The sequence below is a fragment of the Solanum tuberosum genome, unplaced genomic scaffold (assembly GCF_000226075.1).
Source record: "Solanum tuberosum cultivar DM 1-3 516 R44 unplaced genomic scaffold, SolTub_3.0 scf00338, whole genome shotgun sequence".
In the NCBI taxonomy this organism is placed as follows: domain Eukaryota; kingdom Viridiplantae; phylum Streptophyta; class Magnoliopsida; order Solanales; family Solanaceae; genus Solanum; species Solanum tuberosum.
In genome coordinates this window covers 377209-398762 of record NW_006239263.1, presented here as the reverse complement: position 1 = coordinate 398762, position 21554 = coordinate 377209, and the positions used below count along the sequence as shown (strand labels likewise).

General features: G+C 29.2%; 2 protein-coding genes across 2 annotated transcripts in view; both read left to right on the top strand.

Annotated features, from left to right (window-relative positions):
- Positions 1 to 13272: 13272 nt before the first annotated feature.
- LOC102595060 (glutaredoxin-C9) lies at positions 13273 to 14271 on the top strand. The gene is made up of 2 exons (XM_006361007.2): positions 13273 to 13435; positions 13744 to 14271. The coding sequence occupies exons 1-2, from the start codon at positions 13291 to 13293 to the stop codon at positions 14139 to 14141; spliced, it is 543 nt and encodes a 180-aa protein (XP_006361069.1). The 5' UTR covers positions 13273 to 13290; the 3' UTR covers positions 14142 to 14271.
- A 6234-nt stretch (positions 14272 to 20505) lies between these two features.
- Positions 20506 to 21554, top strand: part of LOC102585771 (guanylate-binding protein 1) — a 10334-nt gene continuing 9285 nt past the window's right edge. Inside the window, exon 1 of the mRNA XM_006360979.2 lies at positions 20506 to 20917. Coding sequence (XP_006361041.1) covers positions 20651 to 20917 — 267 coding nt within the window. The 5' untranslated portion in view covers positions 20506 to 20650. The remainder of the gene's footprint in view (positions 20918 to 21554) is intronic.

The following is a 21554-nucleotide window of genomic DNA, read 5'->3' as shown; positions in this document are numbered from 1 at the left end:
CTAACATAAACCTCTCAAATGTAACAACTTTAGCCTAGAACCATCCATTTTTACAGGTTTGTTTCTCAAGAACCACTAGTTTCCATTATTTTCCTCCCTTTTTTATTTGTGGTTTTGGATACCATTGACTCACAATTTGTTTTTCCATCTTGCTAGTTTTCATCACTCATTGTGTTGCAATATTTGCGCAAAACATCATTATGGTTAAAGAATTTTCATTTTTCCTGCTTCTTTTGTGAGATTCATCTTGATTATTTCTATTCTTGGTCCCATTAGCTCATGCCAGCAGTATTTTAGAGTCATATCATTCATCGGATAAAAAATATGGCAGGAATTGTGTACTTGAAAACCAATAGATTTGAGGTTAAATTAGAAGGTATAACCTTTAAGGCAAAAGAGTTTGAATCTTTATTCACAGCTGATATTCTTTTCCCAGAAGGTAAGACTTGGGCACAACCACCTATTGTTGGCATTGATGTCATGCGCCACCCTCGTGATCCCAAGATAATCTTGGTTCTTTTGTGTTTTGGAGTAGGTTGTCTGATCCTCAGATTTCATTCTGGGGAACAGTTACCTGATCCATTCCTCAAATTTCTTACAGACAAGAGGATTCGTTTCGTTGGTTTTGCTATCCCAGAAAAGAAAGATATGTTCCCATTTGAAGAACTAGGCTTGTCTAAAGATAAAGTTGATATAGGCTACCTGGCTGCCAAATTTTTCAATGACTCAAAGTACAAGAGATATGAGCTAGGAGATTTGGCGCGCAAAGTTCTTGGGATCAAGAAAATGATTGGCCTTACACAGGCTTCGTCTTTCGAGAGACATGAGCAGATCAAATGTGCAATCTGTCAGCTTTTCATATCCACCGTGATTGCCATAACATTCTTCACCACAAAGGACAAGAAAAAATTGGCAGAAGCTCCAAAGAAGTCCTCATTTCTAAAGAATCTGTCTCTCCCTTTAGAAGGATGGTTCAAATTGCCTAAAGCCAAAAAGGGAGACAAGTTTCAATCTGTTCAAACAACGGATACGTATAATCTTGTTCGGACAACAAATGATGAAGATTTTCTTGTCACCAACATAGTTCATGCTACACCCGAACATGAAGAAGCTGCTGTTAGTTACGACTTAATTCATGCCAAAGTTACAGAGGAGGATACCTTCTGTGATGATTTTGCAAGTGTATGGGCTGGTATAGAACGTGCCAATGGCGATCATCATGTCCAAGTAAAATGTAGTAAGGTTAACTTAGAAAATGTTTCTCCTCGCTTTAGAGGTGATGAAATGGATTACGATGATGACTTTGTCCGAGCCAAAGTTACTTATGACACATCTAAAGAGGCTAGTACAGATGATGACACAAATCATATATCTGTCAAAGCTAAAGAGGTTACTCCAAATGATGATTCGAACAAAGAAGGCATTTGTCTACTAAAAAAGCATTTGAAAGGGATTCTGAAATGTCCATCTTCTAATCTTGATTCTTGGAATGCTACTTCATCTAATCCTGATTCCCCTGTGTCAATGGACAAGGACGAACAAAGCGTTAGAGGCTCACTAAGACGAGCCAATTCGAAGGGGTTTAACGTTAAATTTAAATAACAGTATCTATTACTAACATGTATAGTCTGCCTAGCTGAGAATTCCATACATCACTGTATTGATGTTATGATTTTTCTCTATATGTAACTGCCAGAAATCTGTACATTTTCATTAGGTAGACATCTGGAAGTTGTAAACTTCTGGTAACTAATAGTAATCAGATTCATTGATTTAAAAGTTAACCAAGATAGGTATTTGATAATAATATTCCTACATTAAAATTCTTACTCTTTTAACTATTTTGTTGGTAGACTTATTTAGGATTGAGGCGTAGCTAAGTCATAGAGTTATCAAGATTATGTAGCTCTTTACTGAGTCAGTATACAACATTAACATATCCGGTGAAAGCACACAAGTGAGGTTTACAGACCTTACCCGTACCTCCTTGTGGAGCTAGATAGACTGTTTTCGAAGGATCTTTAGCTCGAGTGTAGCAAATCAAAGTAGTAATGAAAAGGAAAAATGATAGTATAAAAAACATGACAACTAATAGAAAAGCAAGGTAGAACATTCAGAAAAGGAACAATAATATCAATAAATAGTGTGATTACTTAAACACAATAAACAATAGATGAAAAACACTACTCCACTATGTTAGGTTATAGATATTGTTAAGTGAAACTAACTGCCTTGATCTTTTTGTTCATCTTATCGTAATCCTAAATCGGTAATGTAAGCAAGCTCATGCAAATGAAGTTAAACTGTGCGATTATTAAGTAGACTAGATTTTTTTTAACACAAAATTAAAAGGGGAAAATGATTTAACAAAAAATTTAGTAAAACAAATTAAAAATCAATTCAAATATGAGAGAAGTTGCACACTATTTTCCATAGAATCTTCTACTATAACTTATTATGTCAAGCAAACTAATCAAGTAGAAAATTCTTATTCTAAAATAATTTGAGGAAAATGAGTTGATTTGAAAAACATTTTTCAAACATTTTAAGCCAATCAAACATGGAAAAATTGGAAAATATTTTCCTCCGTACCAAACACACCCTAAGTGGACCATATTGTCTGAATTGAGACTTTAATGAGGATTAAATGTGGAAAGCCTATGATTAAAATGTCCACCTTTTAACAAGCAAAAGATTCCCAATTTTAATTTTTCCAAGACAAGTGGTCCAAAATTTGTACACTACTTTAATTATTTTCTATATTAGCTGTTGCTTGTTATTTTTCTTTTTTTTAAAAAAAAAAACTTCTTTTAAAAGGAAAGTTCATGTAAATGCACTCTTTGATCATTTAATGGTCGAAGTATATAATATCTATACACATTACTTATATCTCACTTTCACCGTGTTTTGATAGATAATATAAATATTCTTGAAATCATTTTTTTTTTTTGCTTATCTATCAAACATTACAAATAAATAATTTTTTTAATTATTTTCCAACAAAAACATTTGCATGAATTATTTTTCCTACCAAATACACTCTTAGATTAATATTTCTTACTATATACTAAACACACGAAAATAAATAAGAAATTTCCTTTTTTTCCCAACAACTTTGCAAAGTTGTCATTTTTGGATCTTGTCAATTTATTTGTTCCTTAATGGAAGCTTCATACGTTTTGGTTCAACTTTCCTATTAAGTTCACTAGATGTGTTATTTTTATTAATGTAACTATCAAATTAAAAGTTGCGGTAAAGTGATGAATTTGATATTTATCTATTTTTAGAATTAAAAAAATTATGATAGAAAATATTTTTTCTTTAAGGGTCTTATCCCACCGAAATTATCAAAACAGCTTCAAATTATTCTTATTGTATATTTTAGTGGTATACTTTTCATGATGATAAAAGAAGGTTTCTTATAATTTATTTGTCATAAAAAAAATTAGTAATTTATTTGTCTTAAGTAGGGGTATTTATGGGTCGATTATTGGTCAAAATTAAAATCAAATCAACTTAATCGATTTTTAAATTCTCAAAATCAAACCAAACCAATTATAATATACATTTACCTGTTTGGTTTTTATCAATTTCGGTTATTCGATTATTACTCATACACAAAATAAAAGTAATGATTCACTGAAAATAGGGAAAAAAAGTGACAACAATCCAGTCAAAATGAAAAATAGTTAGAAGACATTATCAAGCTTTCAATTACTAAATTTACTATGAATGAAACTTTATAATTCACCATTTTGGCCTAGAAAAATGAGCGACAATGACATTTCTGTCCTACCAAAAATTGTCATAGATACTCATATACATAAAAACCAATAAAACCATAGCTATAGTTTGCTAATTATGATTCGTAGCTACATGTTATAAGGAGGAGAGTGACGAGCGAGATTGGGAGAGGGAGGAGAGAGACAAGCGAGAGAGGACAGAGATAGGAGAGAGACGAATTGTATATGTATATCTATCAAAATAATTGTATATATGTAATTGATATACATATGTATTTATACATCTGGCGGGCGAGATTGGGAGAGGCGAGAGAGTGAGTGCAAAAATTTGTATAATTCTCATCTCGTTTGTATAATTCGCAGGTATGTTTGTATAATTCGTGTGTTTTTGTATAACTGAGAAATACAAAGTCTGAAATCATACAAATATGACCAAACTCGAAATAACAAATTAATACAAACATAAACATATGAACTTTAAACTGTTATACAAATTATATTATACAAATTACATTATATAAATTATATTATACAAAATCTGAAAACTAAAATTATATAAACTTTAAAAAGTTATACAAAAGAAGATTGAATGTATATGGTGATAAAACCGAGAAACCAAACGAAATCACCGTCATATGAAAATACAAATCATCATATACAAATACAAATCAAATGAAGAATTGTTAGTTGCCAATTATACAAATTCGAAGTCAACCCACGTAATTAATGGTTAATGTTAGTCGCAAGTGGTAATTATAGCAAACTATAGCTATAATGACTAATTAAGTAGTATAAGTTTGCTTAACCGCATAATTTTCCCTAAAATAAATATTTTTGTCTTGGACATATTTGCTTTCATAAATAGATTAAAAATAAAATTTGATGAAAATGTATATAAGATCTTTAAAATTGTTTGTAAAAATAATATATTACGTATGTATTATAATAAAATATATGCATATAATTTGTCAGTTAAATTCAGTTATTTCTTCAAATTTTTTCAAACAAACCAAATCCACACCAAATACTATCGATGTAATTTTTTTAAAAATCAAATCAAATCAAATCCAAATCAAATCAATTTATTTAATTAAACAATGTCACGTGGTACCATTATGAGTAGAAAGAGTTGATTCGATATTTCTATATACAGTTCCCTATTATTCAACATAACGTATTAACATATATAGGACCCTCAATGTCGAGGATCCAAAAAAATAAAAATAAAAATTATATATAATTTATGTAAAATTTATCTAATATCGAGTAGAAAAAATTAATAGTAAATCATAAATAAAAGGAAAAAAGGATAAATATACCTCCGAACTATCTTAAATGGTATGCAGTTACCCTCCGTCATACTTTTGGAACATTGATGCCCCTGTCATCAAAAAAACTAGAGCATATATGCCCTTCACTCTAACGGAAGACTAAATAGGGACACATGGTGCAATCTTATCCGTCGATCCAATATTTTAATAAATGTCGGTCGGTGGATAAGATTATAACACGTGTATGTCAGTTAGTATAAAAGGGTATATATGCTCTAGTTTTTGAACGGAGGGGCACCAATGTCCCAAAAGTATGACGGAGGGTATCTACATACCATTTACGATAGTTCGGGGGTATATTTGTCCTTTTTCCCTAAATAAAATTATAGAATATCTTATGTGAACACCGCTATTAATTTGTACTCATTTTAATTTTTTTTAGGATAATGCTAAATGACCAGAAAATTTGGCCAAAAATTTAAAAAAATTATAATAATTTTTTATTTTAAAATAAATTGATCTTTTTTCAATTTTTTAACTAAAAGGTATTAAACTTAAAATGGTAAAAATATTCAAAAGGTAAAATAACATAAGTAAAATATCATTCTGGTCAAATTTTCTGGCCAAAATGATTTTTCCTTTTGTAATTCATCTACTTACTTTGTAATAATTTAAATATATCGTGTCTGAAGTTCTATATGAGTAATTATGTCCATAAATAAATGTCTATGCTTCAGTCATATCAAGTTTTTTTCTTGAAGTCGCTAGCGTGCGAAAATTTCAATGCATCAACTCACTAAACCTGTAAAATTATAAACTTAATGCAATCATTAAAAAGAAAAATTCTTTTAATAAAAAAGATTATTGTTTGAAAATCAAACCTAAAATTTCACGGTGATAAATGATATTGATGGTACAATTTTTAGTGGTTAAGTTTATGTGTAATAAATAGGGAAACTTAATTATCAAGTTTGTACAAACAATAATGTCACTGTACCTGTGAATTTTAATGTACTAATAATTATTTAACAAGTTAGGTAAAGTGATATAATATATGATTGGTCGTTATATAATAAATTGATCTGACTTGGCTTATTTCCAGTAGTGATCTCCTCCACTCCACCCAGACCTATCCTAAATGAATTATGTGTGTCTTTATATGACGTTTGATAAGCATATAAAAAATAAGTTTGAGTATTTATATATAAAAATTAATATGATGCTTGGTAGATAATTTAAAAACTCGCATATCCATAGTCCAATACATATAGTATTAATCCGTACTCATTTTTAATTTATTTTTCATCTACTCACATCGAAATAATTCAAAATATACAATGTCTGAAGTATCATACGAGTAAAGTCCATACAATAAGGGGCCGTTTGGTTACTGGATAAGGGCAAAGTTAATACATGAATAACTTTGTTATTCATGTATTAATTTTGTGCCATGTTTGGTTTTTAAATAGAATCAAAATTATTCATGTATAAATTTTATACAATGTTTGATTGGTGTGTTTCCAATGTTTTATAAAAGTTATACATGTATTGATTTTATGTGGTGTTTGATTGTATTTTTGTAATGCCACATAGCTAATACTTACATAACTTATGAAGAAATCTATGTATAATTTTATGCAGGGTAGAAGGAGGAATAAGTTATGAGGTATTAGTTATACATGGATTAAAATAATAAAATTATATATTTACCCTTAATTTGTTTTCTTACTTATTTGCTTGTAAATAATAATGTATATTAATTAACAAAATTAGGGAGTTATATCTTTTCTTTTTTTAAAAAAAGGATTTAATCTATTTCTGTAACTTGTAGTTACGTTATTTACCCCCCCCCGCCCCCGCACGCACACACAACCACCCAAAAAAAAAAAACCCAGAACGACCCCCCCTAGGGGGTACGTTTTTGATTTTTCGTCGTTTTTACACCCCACCCCACCCCACCCCCGAGGGACTGTTGCTATTTTATTTTATTTTGGATACTGCTTGTTTATAAGCATGGATTTTATAATTTCTGATTTTTTTAAAAAAGCTTATTAATTTACAATAAATTAAATAATCAATAAGTTATAATTTATGTAATATAATTTCTACATAACTAAATCCTACATAAATAATATCTACGAAACTAATATTTGTATAATTAATACCTACATTACTAATACCTGCATAACTAAACTCTGCATAACTAATACATGTATAACTAAACTTTGCATAACTAATACCTGCATAATTAAACCCTCTATAACTAATATCTGCATAACTAATACCTGCATAACTCTAACCAGTAACCAAACGGCCCCTAAATGTTTAACTTCGAAGAAAAATGACTGAACTTTCTGAAATTCAGACAAATATTTTCTGAGCTTTAGCCATAGAGTTCTTTTGTTGAAGTCACTAGACTTAAAAAAATTATAAATTTAATGCAATAACAGTAACAAATAGTTCTAAAATTGGGTACACTTTCCTTTTTATTTCTCATTCGATGTTCGATAAGAAAAAAAATTAATTTTTGAAAACCGAACTTGAAACTTCACGTTAATAATAAAGAAATCGATTGGTACAATTTTTAGGAGTTAATAACTTTGATGATCACTCAACTATCAATTATTTTCACGGAAAGTCATTCAACTTTCATTTTCAACTCAAAAGTCACTCAACTATGACTTTTTTGCATAGAAATTCACTCAACCTATTTAATTATTTTTTTTCATTAAAATTTAGTGACATAGAATTTTAATTTTTAACCAAAATTTTAAGAACCAAATATATAAACATTTAATGATCCGCTCCATTTAATTCGACTAGCTAAAATATAATATTAAACTTTTTATTTTACCATTATTCCCGTGAATCACTCTCCCTTGTCTCCCCCATTCTTTCCCTCTACGTTCTTCTTCTCTTTTCTTTTCTTTTATAATTTTTCAGTTTCAACTTCTTCTTCACATATTAATAATATATATCAGCCTCTCTTTCTGTGCTTTTTTGTTCTATGAAAAACTGGCAATGGCAGTTGCAATAGTAAATTGAGTATGAGAAAAACAGGGGATATGGAAAAAAATCTAAGGGATTTTAAAAAGAATGGAATAATAGCCATTTTTATATCCAGTTGGTGTGTCAGTAAGTTCCAACTAGCAAATCCCCCACTATTAAATGTGCCCCATTGCAAAATTCATGTATTATATTTTTAGCGGGTCAGGTTTAAATGAATATATATTTGATTCTTAAAATTTTAATTAATAATTAAAATTTCATTTCAGCAAATTTTAATGAAAAAAATAATTAAATAGGTTGAGTGACTTTCTATGCAAAGAAATCATAGTTGAGTGACTTTTGAGTTGAAAATGAAAGTTAAGTGACTTTTTGTGAAAAAAATTAATAGTTGAGTTACCATCAAAGTTATTAACTCCAGTTTTTAGTGGTAAAGTTTATGTGCAATAAATATTGAAACTTAATTATCAAGTTTGTACAAACTACTCTCCGTCTCAATTTATGTAATATATTTTGAATTTTGAGATTCAAATAAGTTCATTTTATATGATAAATTTTTATATATCTTTTAAAAAAATTAGAGTCAATTATTGTGATTTATAGTACTTTTTAGGTAGTTTATATATATATATATATTTCATTTAAAAAAAAAATAAAGGTATTATGCGCAAATTCTCGGTAAAACTTAAATTGTTTAACTCTAAAAAAAAATATGAAATGTGTCACGTAAATTGAAACAGAAAGAGTAATAATTATTTAACAAGTTAGGTAAGTGATATAATTTATGATTGGTCGTTATATGATGAACCTAAATTGACGTGACTTGGCCTCTCTCCAATAATGATTTCCTCCGCTTGGGAATGACAATGAGCCGGGGTGGACGCGAGACGTGATGGGTTTAAGGCTATGCGGGGCGGAGTGGATTTAAAATTATGTGAGGCGGGTTAAAGTGAGTTTTTTAAAATTAATGCGAGTCGGAGCGAAGCGATTTGCGGATATATGTGATTTTGTATGGGTTTAAACTTAATTTAACTTTTTACATGTTATAGGAGTGATAGAATATTATTTATTAAGATAATTTCTTTAAAACTACTAAAAGCATTTAAGATAGTAAATGAAAATGGTTCAATAAAAAATAATACAATTTCGTACATGTTTCCCAATTGATCTCTAAAAAAATTAATTTAAATCACTATCCTATTAAATTAGTACAACTTAATGAAAAAATGAATTTATTTTATGAATTTTATTTTTAGTATCAAACTTAACTGGAAAAAGAAAATATTACAAAACTTATGCGGGGCGGATTTATGCGGATCAAGTTGAAAATGAAAAAAGTAGTTATGCGGCTGGACGGATTAAAAATTTTGCGGGTCAAGCTCAATCCGCCCCGCCTCACCCCATTGTCACCCCTATCCTAAATGAATGACATGTGTCTTTATACAACGTTTGATAAGCAGATAAGAAATAAGCTATGTATATTAAAAATTAATATGATGTTTGGTTGACAATTTAGAAACCCACATATCCATAATCTAATATATATATAAGTTTTGAGGGAATCTATGTATTTCTTTTATGTAGGATAAATGGTAGAATAAGTAATACAAGTATGACTAATGCTTGCATAAGTTGATACATTGATTCACTCGTAACTAATTCATACATTACTAATACTTGCATAACTTTAACCAGCTACCAAACTGCCCCTACTAGATAGAAACGAGTTATTCATGTATAATTTCCATATAACTTATATACGGATGTTTGGTTGATAGATAGAAAATAAGTTATTCATGTATAAAATTAATACATGAGTAAGTTATGAGGAATCTAAGCATTATTATATGCATGATAGAAGGTGAAACAAGTAAGATAGAAACACTAAAAATACCCTTAAACTCTGTGCAAATTATTAGTTTCATCTCCAATTGATAACCTTAGAAACACCTATTTACTTGACTAACTAATTAACTTAAATACAACCTTAAAAGCGCCTCTATGCATTATTTTATGCACAATAGAAGGCAAAACAAGATAGAAACACTGAAAATACCCTTAAACTCAGTGCGAATTATTAGTCCCATCTCCAATCTATTGACAGTTTTAAAAACACATTTTTACTTGACTAACTAATTAACTTAAATACTCTCCCCCCATCTTTTAACATAAGTGAAATACACCCCTAAATTCTTGTCATATTTAGGGGTATTTTCAACACTTCTCTCGTCTTTTTATTAAGAACTACATGCTTCTAAAAAAATTTGAGACCACTTGAAATGTCGTCATGTGACAGATCGAGAATCTCTTAGTTTAGTTAGTCAAGTAAAAATGAGTGTTTTTTAATACTGTCAATAGTTCAACTTCTTCTTCACATATATTAATAATATATATCAACCTCTCTTTCTGTGGTTTTCTGTTCTATGAAAAACTGGCAGTGGCAGTTGCAATAGTAAATTGAGTCTGAGAAAAACAGGGGATGTGAAAAAAAATCTAAGGAATTTTAAAAAGAATGGAATAATAGCCATTTTTATATCCAGTTGGTGTGTCAGTAAGTTCCAACTAGCAAATTCCCCACTATTAAATGTGCCCCATTGCAAAATTCATGTATTCAATAACCACTAAATTGAGAAATTAAAAAAGAAAAGAAAAGAGAAGAAGAACGTAGAGTGAAAGAATGGGGGGAGATAAAGGGAGAATGATTTAGAGAATTAATGGTAAAATAAAAAAGTTTAATATTATATATTTAGCGGGTCAGGTTTAAATGAATATATATTTGGTTCTTAAAATTTTGATGAATAATTAAAATTTCATTTCAGCAAATTTTAATGAAAAAAATAATTAAATAGGTTGAGTGACTTTCTATGCAAAGAAATCATAGTTGAGTGACTTTTGAGTTGAAAATGAAAGTTAAGTGACTTTTTGTGAAAAAAATTAATAGTTGAGTTACCATCAAAGTTATTAACTCCAGTTTTTAGTGGTAAAGTTTATGTGCAATAAATATTGAAACTTAATTATCAAGTTTGTACAAACTACTCTCCGTCTCAATTTATGTAATATATTTTGAATTTTGAGATTCAAATAAGTTTGTTTTTTATTATAAATTTTCATATATCTTTTTAAATAATTAGAGTCAATATATATATATATTTATTTCATTTTTTTTTTTAAATTAAGGTATTATGCGCAAATTCTCGGTAAAACTTAAACTGTTTAACTCTAAAAAAAATGAAATGTGTCACGTAAATTGAAACAGAAAGAGTAATAATTATTTAACAAGTTAGGTAAGTGATATAATTTATGATTGGTCGTTATATGATGAACCTAAATTGACGTAACTTGGCTTCTCTCCAATAGTGATTTCCTCCGCTTGGGAATGACAATGAGCCGGGGTGGACGCGAGACGTGATGGGTTTAAGGCTATGCGGGGTGGAGTGGATTTAAAATTATGCGGGGCGGGTTAAAGTGAGTTTTTTTAAATTAATGCGTGGCGGGGCGGAGCGATTTGCGGATATATGTGATTTTGTGTGGGTTTAAACTTAATTTAATTTTTTACATGTTATAAGAGTGATAGAACATTATTTATTAAGATAATTTCTTTAAAACTACTAAAAGCATTTAAGATAGTAAATGAAAATGGTTCAATAAAAAATAATACAATTTCGTACATGTTTCCCAATTGATCTCTAAAAAAAATAATTTAAGTCACTATCCTATTAAATTAGTACAACTTAATGAAAAAATGAATTTATTTTATGAATTTTATTTTTAGTATCAAACTTAACTGGAAAAAGAAAATATTACAAAACTTATGCGGGGCGGATTTATGCGGATCGAGTTGAAAATGAAAAAAGTAATTATGCGGCGGGACGGATTAAAAATTTTGCGGGTTAAGCTCAATCCGCCCCGCCTCACCCCATTGTCATCCCTATCCTAAATGAATGACATGTGTCTTTATACAACGTTTGATAAGCAGATAAGAAATAAGCTATGTATATTAAAATTAATATGATGTTTGGTTGACAATTTAAAAACCCGCATATCCATAATCTAATATATATATTAGTTTTGAGGGAATCTATGCATTTCTTTTATGTAGGATAAATGGTAGAATAAGTAATACAAGTATGACTAATGCTTGCATAAGCTGATACACTGATTCACTCATAACTAATTCATACATTACTAATACTTGCATAACTTCAACTAGCTACCAAACTGCCCCTACTAGATAGAAACGAGTTATTCGTGTATAATTTCCATATAACTTATATACGGATGTTTGGTTGATAGATAGAAAATAAGTTATTCATGTATAAAATTAATATGACGTTTGGTTGATAATTTAGATATCCTTATGTCTAATACATGTATAAGTTATGAGGAATCTAAGCATTATTATATGCATGATAGAAGGTGAAACAAGTAAGATAGAAACACTAAAAATACCCTTAAACTCTGTGCAAATTATTAGTTTCATCTCCAATTGATAACCTTAGAAACACCTATTTACTTGACTAACTAATTAACTTAAATACAACCTTAAAAGCGCCTCTATGCATTATTTTATGCAGGATAGAAGGCGAACAAGATAGAAACATTGAAAATACCCTTAAACTCGGTGCGAATTATTAGTCCCATCTCCAATCTATTGACAGTTTTAAAAACACATTTTTACTTGACTAACTAATTAACTTAAATACCCTCCCCCCATCTTTTAACATAAGTGAAATACACCCCGAAATTCTTGTCATATTTAGGGATATTTTCAATACTTCTCTCGTCTTTTTATTAAGAACTACATGCTTCTAAAAGAATTTGAGACCACTTGAAATGTCGTCATGAGACAGATTGAGAGTCTCTTAGTTTAGTTAGTCAAGTAAAGATGAGTGTTTTTTAATACTGTCAATAGTTCGAAGATGAAACTAATAATTTACATCAAATTTAAAAGAATTTTCAATAGTTCTCTCAAGAAATAATACATATAAATGACTAAATTTTCATCTTTTTTTTCCTATAAATATGGATACGGCTTACTAAGAAAACATATAAAAAGGTCTCCCCTTGGCTTGAAATATGCCCAATAAATTAATTGTATTGGAAACGTACCAAATAGTAAACTTGACGTTTGTTCTCACGTCATTGCCGTTGACGTTAGGGTACTCTACACCATAATTTCCATCATCAATTATATATACATCACTTCCCTCTCCATTTTTTCTTCCCTTTCCTACCCCCTCCAACCCCCCCCCACCCCCCAAATCACCACCATGCACCAAACTTTAGCATATAGAAATTGGTTTCCCTCCACCACCACTACCACCACGACGATCAGTGGTAGTTCATCCGCCACCACTAGTGGTAGTTCATCCGCCACCACTAGTGGTGGTTCCACCAATTTTGAGTCACGTTCAGGTAATTATCATAGAGATTTGATTTAGAATTTAAATTTGATGGGTTTAATTAAATTTATCGAAGTTATTTGAATCTGTTTTCAATATTTCATGCTCTTGTTAGTTTAATAGTTTACTCAATAATTCCTCAATGAATTGATTGATTGGAATTGAGGGATGAATAGATGTTATAGACGTGTACATCTATTTTTTCACTTTTTTCGATCCTTCCATTGTCTTTGAATCATATTCAAGTCATTTGACGGGTTCAACTTTTAAATTCTTCTAGCTAAATTCATTTCACTTTTCACATATAATTCGACTCTACAGGTGAGAAAAAGGAGATGAACTATGTTGGTGACATGAGATCACGATACAAAAATTCCTTCATTACTACGAGTGTAGCGAAATCCATCTCGGAAAACGCGATAATTGTTGTAGCGTTACGTGGGTGTTGCATGTGCCATGTTGTGAAGAATTTGCTTCTAGGGTTAGGTGTTAACCCTACGATTTTCGAAGTGAACAATGAAGATGAAGATGATGTGAAGAAGGAGTTGTCGATAATCGTGGGTGGCGGTGGTACGGGTGGTGGTGGTGGAACAACGACGGCGTTTCCGGCGGTTTTCGTTGGTGGAAATTTGTTCGGAGGACTAGAAAGAGTGATATCCACACATATTTCTGGTGAATTAGTGCCAATACTAAAAGATGTTGGAGCTTTATGGCTTTAAATAATTTTTACCTACCTAGTCAATTATTATTCTCTTTTGTTAGGTAAAAAAAATCATTCAAAAAAAAGAATATATCAGTCATTCAATCTCGATTTTCGTGCCAATCAATAAATCTTGAATCTAGTTAATTTGTTAACAGTGAGAATTGAATTCACATTGATATAGCTTTAATTAAGAAAGTAAAAAACCTTAAGAGTTTCATTATTTAATTTTGTTAAATTTGATTGCTTCTATGATTTGCTGACTTTGGCATTACCTATTTTATAGTTAATAAAATATAATTATATCTTGATCATGACATGCTAATTTCGTTTTCTTTTACTTCATCAGTCCCATTTTATATGACATCCCATTCTATAAATAGTTAAACCATAATACTTGTCATTTTATAAAATTTATGCATAAATTATCATATTTTGCCTATCATACCGTTGATAGAGTAGTTAATTAATCTTGAAAATGTATTCATCATTTATTATAAAGTTGACTTAAGAAAACATTAAATAAGGATAGAAGAGTAAAATTAAATCATTTCTTAAGGCAAGTGCAAAGTAAAAATGTGACATATAAAATAGGACGGAGGAAGTATTTGTCAATTGGAGTAGTAATTAATTAATTTTTTTATCTAGACAGATAAATTATAATAATTTTTTTTACATTAATATTATTTGTTTCAGTGATCTGAAATAAATTTAAATGAAAATATAATTAGCGAGAAGTCATACCATCAAAATAGGCAAAATTATATTGTTATAATCAACATAAAAGAAGAAGAAAAAGATTGCTCTATTATTAGAGCATTATTTTAAGATATCCAAATTAAATATTGAATTATTAAGATATTGTCTTTATATTGAATAAAGAGTTGAGACATAATCTTTATGGTCTTAAATTTTGACTAATTAAGCAAGCGTGTTTACTGTTTAGGTAATGTAAATTAATATACATGATTAGTGGTCCTAATTAAGTAAACTTAGATCATTTGACTAGATTTTTTAGTTGGCTATATTGACCAATGGCGTACCTATATTGATCGATTCAAAGATAGTCATTAGAACATCATTTATTGAAAAATTATATTATGTATATAGAAAATAATATCGTATATATAAATTAAAAACAACTTTTTTTACAGCTCTATACTAAAGTTTTAGAGATAATATATATTTAATGTGATTATATTTCTGGTCCTTGTTATATATTCTATATTATTGCGAAATATAGAGTGACAACTAACAACACAAGCTTTTCATAATACATTAATGTTTAAGTAGTGGAATTGTTAATAATTATGGTAAATCTATGAATATTAACTAACAAAGGAATCAAAAGTGCATCATTCAATTAATTGAAGATTTAACGTGCTTAACCGGCCGATATCATAATTCATAACCATCAAAATTAGAAAATATATAATAGAGGGGACAAATGTGTAATTAACCCTTAATTAAAAATAAATTAATCTTAAGTCCTTTAATTAGTGAGGATTATTCTTTAATTAATTCTATTGACCATTCAAAGTGTGATTACGCATTATTACTCGTGAGTTGAGAATATTCGCTAATTGACAAATATTATACCAACCAACCCATTTAGTTGGGGTCATATGCACTTCCACCGCTATTTTGTGGTGATTTTTAATTTTTATTCCTCGTAATAAATAATTTTTTTTGTTATATTTAAAGTATAAGTTTATATTTATGTATCATAATATCATAATATTTTATACGTTATATTTGGATGTGACTTCAATTTTCAAACAACTTATGTCCATTGATATAACTTTGATTGCTAAACGACAAAATTAAAGATTAATCTATTTATAGGGTAAAACATGCAAATTTATGATTTAATTATTCGATATGGTTATAAATTATTTAGGATCCTATAAAATTTTTTTTAGAAGAAACCTAATAACTGATTCAGTATATGTGATCGATTAAGTCAGTTCTTAAAAAATCATTGACACCCTTACCATTTAAAAGAAGACAGATCTGGCTCACTACTATAAGTGATCTCTAGAGAACTCAATTAAAATATCATCGGATGAACCGCTGAGATCACCTATTCGAGGCGAGCCAAATCTTTAAAGGAATGATGAAATTAACGTTTCTTGACATTTACAAAATGTTAATTTTTTAAATACTTTGTGTAAAAATAAAAATTTGTCTCATAAAATGAAGATCTCTTCTAAAAAAATACATAAAACTAAAAAATAATAATTATAAGTGCCCTACAAGATCAAAAATCACATAACATTATATTACTTTTTTAAAGTTTCCTAAATGAATGGATCTTGATACACTAATAAAGATCCATGAAATTAATTTAAAAGGATAGTGAAATCAATATTTAATATCATCATATTAAAATTGATTCGTTCAACTTTTGACAAAGAAAAGGACTTTAGAATTTCTTTAACATGAGCTCAGATTGTGAAGGAACAGTTAGTTATGTTCTCAAGTCAACTATAATTTTCTTTACCAAATTTATAGATTTTATAGATGTAGTTATATAAATTTACTACTATTAATTAAAGAGATAATAAAACTTTTCATTCTCTAAGTTATTGGTGTTTCGGATTTATTCTCATAAAAAAATCTGTTATATTTGATGATTTGTAGAATTATATTACTATCAAATATGAAGTAAGAACACAAGTTTAACATAATGTAGAAGTACACATTTTAATTAATTTAAAAGTTAATTATATTTAACCAAACGTCACAATGATCAAAATTAGAATTTATCAATAATTAAGGGGTTAAAGGTGCCATTAACCCTTAATTAAAGTATCAAATCAACTTTAACTCCCCAGTAAGAGGATTATTGTATTATATTGTGTCGTTCGTATAAAGACGATGATTGTTTTTAGTATTACTTAAGTATTATTGCATGTATCATTAAATTCAGCGTTATGTAACAATGAAAAGTCTCGTAATTTTACGTAACAATTAATTTGGTGTGATCGTGTCATCACATTATTAAGTTTTCTCTTTTGTATTTACTTAAAATCTAACAAACATATTTTATTCTTTATCCTACCTTCGTGTACCTTACTTTTCTTATAAGTTTGTCCTTATTATTGATGTGTGACATAATATAACGATAGAAAATGATATAATTTATCTAAACATTATATTTACTAAAATAATACAATATGAAATAACATAAAACTATATAATACGAATATTCATTGAATGGACAAATAAGTATAAAGAAACTAATAATATTAGAAAATCAAGTTTGTATAAAGATTTTGAACAATAAGATCATAATACTATTTACATATCATTTGAAGTAAATAATATGATGGTAAAAGTAAAATAAAATATTTAGTTTGTTTGTTGGAGTTTTTAAAAGAAAAAATAAATATATAAATAGAATATTGCGAAGGACGTGAATAAGCATATTACACAAAAGTATATATTAGAATAGATTCAAAAACATTCGTATATCAAAATTCCTTTAACATAAACATTCATCTACATGTAAAATTTGAAAGCATTAAATCATAAATTCTAACCATATTTATCTTGAAAAATTGGCACAACATGACAATCTATAGATTTAATTAGCATCAAATAATTTATTTTTTATTTTTTTGGCAAAAAAAATGATTTTTTAATAGCTTTAAATAGCCATATTTTTTTCTTCTAATATTTATTATCGTTCTTTTTTTCCCTCTCTCGTTGTTCTCCCCCCCCCCCCCCCCCCCCCCCCCCCCCCCCTCTTTCCCTATTACTCCCTCTCCCTCTGTCCCTAATTACTTGTCCACTTTTGAATTGACACACCTATTAAGAAATCAATTAATGACATAATGAGTTTACCACTTTATCCCTATTAATTATGAAGTGGATGAAAAGTTATGCATTTTTCAAAGTAATTAGTCATTTAATTGAGGGGTATAATAGGGTAAAAAAAAAATTTTGTCCTTTCTTGATTTGTCAAAATGGACAAGTAATTAGGGACAATTATAAAAGGAAAAGTGGACAAGTAATTAGGGACAGAGAGAATACTTGTCAACTATTTTTGTCATGAGACCTAAAACAGTTGCACAAAAATAGGGAAATATTATTTTATTATTAAAAAAATAGTTTATCTTTTAACTCTTCATGTTTTTCTCTTTGTTCCCACTTTTTCTCCTTCAAATTTTAGGATTTCTATCTTCTCTCTAAATATCTCCATCAGACATCAATTACAAATAGTAACGATTAGTAACTCAAATCACACAATTTAAAAAAAAAAATTTGATTGTCTCGGTTTTTTTCAAAAAAATTGAGAGTTTCTACATTATTTTATCTTGTAGTTGAATGCAAGGTTTTTATTTACAAACTTTTGTGTTGTTTTATTATATTTCAATTGGTAAGAGTAATTTTATTATCAAAAGAGAAGATATGTAAAGCTAAGTGACAAAAATTGCAACGACAATGTAAAACCCTTGGAGGAAATGGGTGGACTGACAAACGACTATGAGTTTGTAAATCATCAATTGTAATTGTAGGTACTAATGAACAATAATTTCAATTTTGAAGATTTTCTACCAACAACATCGATTTAAACACATGCAAACTCACCTCAGTATTCAAATTGAAGAAGCATTTGATTCTTATATAATTTGAAACATGAATTCGTATACATTGAGATAAAACTCTATAACAATCTAATGTATACGTCTTCAAACTAAATGTATATGTAATTTGTATTATGTATATGCAGTTGGAACTATGTATACAAACATGATTTTATTTATCGAAAGGTAATATATCTATACATATCAATAGCTACAAATTATACTTATGTATACTAAAAATATATACAAACAAAATATTAGTAAAGTATACATTATAGTGCGAATGTATATTTGATTAATTGTATACTTAATCGCATGTATTCAATTGAATACATACTTATTAGCAGTAGATTTCAACGTTCAACACATACTAAATATATATATAAACATATCTTAGACACCTAATACTAAATTTAGATTATGCAAGTGGATACACAAATAATATAAAAAAAGGAAAGTGCAAACATATATTTAATCAAATATATTTAACTGTTTACACGATTTAATCTATAATTATGTATACACTAAACATTTGTATATTATAATCTATATTTAATACAAATATGGATTGAGTTTCTTATCATAACTTCTAGCAAACAATTGAGAAAAATAATTTATACATGGTAGCTAGAGACTCATAAAAATATCATTTGAAAGAAGAATGGTCATAATTAAATACAATTGCTAATTTTAATGAGAGAGATAATTCTAAATAAATATTTTACTAGTTTTAAGGAGAAATGGTGGAAATTTAGAAGAGAGATGGTATCAAGATTTTTTTTATATTTTAAAGAAAAATAATTTGAAGAAGAGAGAGATAGATAGATGTGAATAGGAATTTTCTTCCCTATTATTATGCAGAAAATGTGTATAACTATTAAATGCCAATTCTTTTTAGGATTTATCTGTTAAAAATTTATTTAGCTAAAATATGCCAATTTAATCTAAGAATTGTATATGGTCAATTCCTCATTTATCTTTCAATTATATTATTATAGCCCAATCCTATCTTGTGCTATCTTTTACTCACATTTGCCCAACTTCCTTTGGGGCCAATAAAAGGCTAACATTCATTATAACTATTAAAATGAGATAGCCCAACCAGCCTAATTCAAATTTTATGAATCAAATTTGACGAATTACGTCGGATTGATCCTTCATTTGAAAATGATTTTTTTTAAAAAAATTTTTTATTTTATTTTATGGTCTTAAACATTTCGAAAGTTACATTAAAAAATTGACAAAAAGAAAGAAACATTCTTTTAAGGTTTTAGATCAAATTAAAAGAAAAATATATGGGCTGCCCCTGAAATAATCTTCTAACCTATGGATCGTCCTCGTTCCAGCTTCAATCGCAAACTGACCAACTAGGACTGAGCTTATAATCCTCAATTTTAAATGGACCGAATAAATCTTAATCCAACACTACCTAAGTAACAGGCTGAGTTGATCTTAAGTAACAAGCCTATTTTGACGACTCTAGTGATCATTTATCTTTTATTTATATTAATCAAATCTTCCTCTCATGCTATCATAAGACTTTTGTGCATTAAAGTTTGAGAAAATTTCAAAAATAATAATAACAGTTTAAACTTTTGAGCAGACTAATTATCGAATATAGATTATATTGCCCTCCTCTTTTTTTCGACCTGGATAATTGCGTTGGTTCGTTTCATCCTCCTATCTACACAATCTGTAGTGCCTCCCTCTTTTTTTTGATCCGGACAAATGCGTTGGTTCGTTTTATCCTCCTATCGACCCAATCCCCCCCACCCCCAAACCCCTTCTTATTCTTCAAAAATTAAATTGTTTTTCAACTTCAAACTCAAAAGACGTCTATTGACTGTCCTCAGTCTTATAGAGTAAGAAATCATTTCCTCCACGCCGATTCCATTTCCCTCTTTTTCTAATCAAATTCTCTCTCTCTACTACACCCATGAGGAGGCTATTCGGTAGAAGTCCCGCCGGAGAGTCGCCGCAGCAATCTTCTCCGTCACCGTCGCCTCCACAGACTTCTCCTCCATCCTCTGTCAACATTGCTGCCGGTCCGGCGAGACCGATTCGTTTTGTGTATTGCGATGAGAAAGGGAAGTTCCAGATCGATCCCGAGGCCCTTGCTATACTTCAACTCGTCAAAGAGCCTGTTGGTATTGTCTCCGTTTGTGGTCGTGCTCGTCAAGGCAAGAGCTTTATACTTAACCAGGTAAATTTGTAGTAAAGTTTTTGTATTCTTTTTAGTTAATTATGTTAATTAGGGTTTGTAGTTTAGTGTAATTGTCCGATTATGCATGAGAATGAGAGTATTGCTAGGGTTTTGCTTGTCAGTGCTGTAGCTAGTGGTTGTTTGATGACTAAAATTATCAAGCACATTGCTCTGGAACTAGAGATATAGAATCATTAAATCAATCAATCAACTCTGCCATAATCCAAAAAATAGGTAGAGTTTTTAGAGTCCTGCTTAAAGTTAAAGCTAGGAGAGCAGAAACTGAGGGAAAAAAACCTATGTTCTTATGCGAGATGGGAATAAAGGCTACTAACATCGGAATAGCATATTGCTTTGGAACTGGAGATACAGAATCATTAAAACGATTGATCAACTTTGCCTTAATCCAAAAGATAGGTAGAGCTCTTAGAGTCCTACTTATAATTTTTGAGGTAGTTCTTTCGTTAAGGCAAGGAGAGCAGGAACTGAGGGAAAACAATCAATGTTCTTACGCGCGATGGGAATAATGACTGCTATGATTGGAACTCACGACCTAAGTAGTAAGTAACCTTAGAATGGGGATGTCAATCTTATACAGAAAATACAAGCTATTTAAAGTAACCTTGTAGGGGGGGGG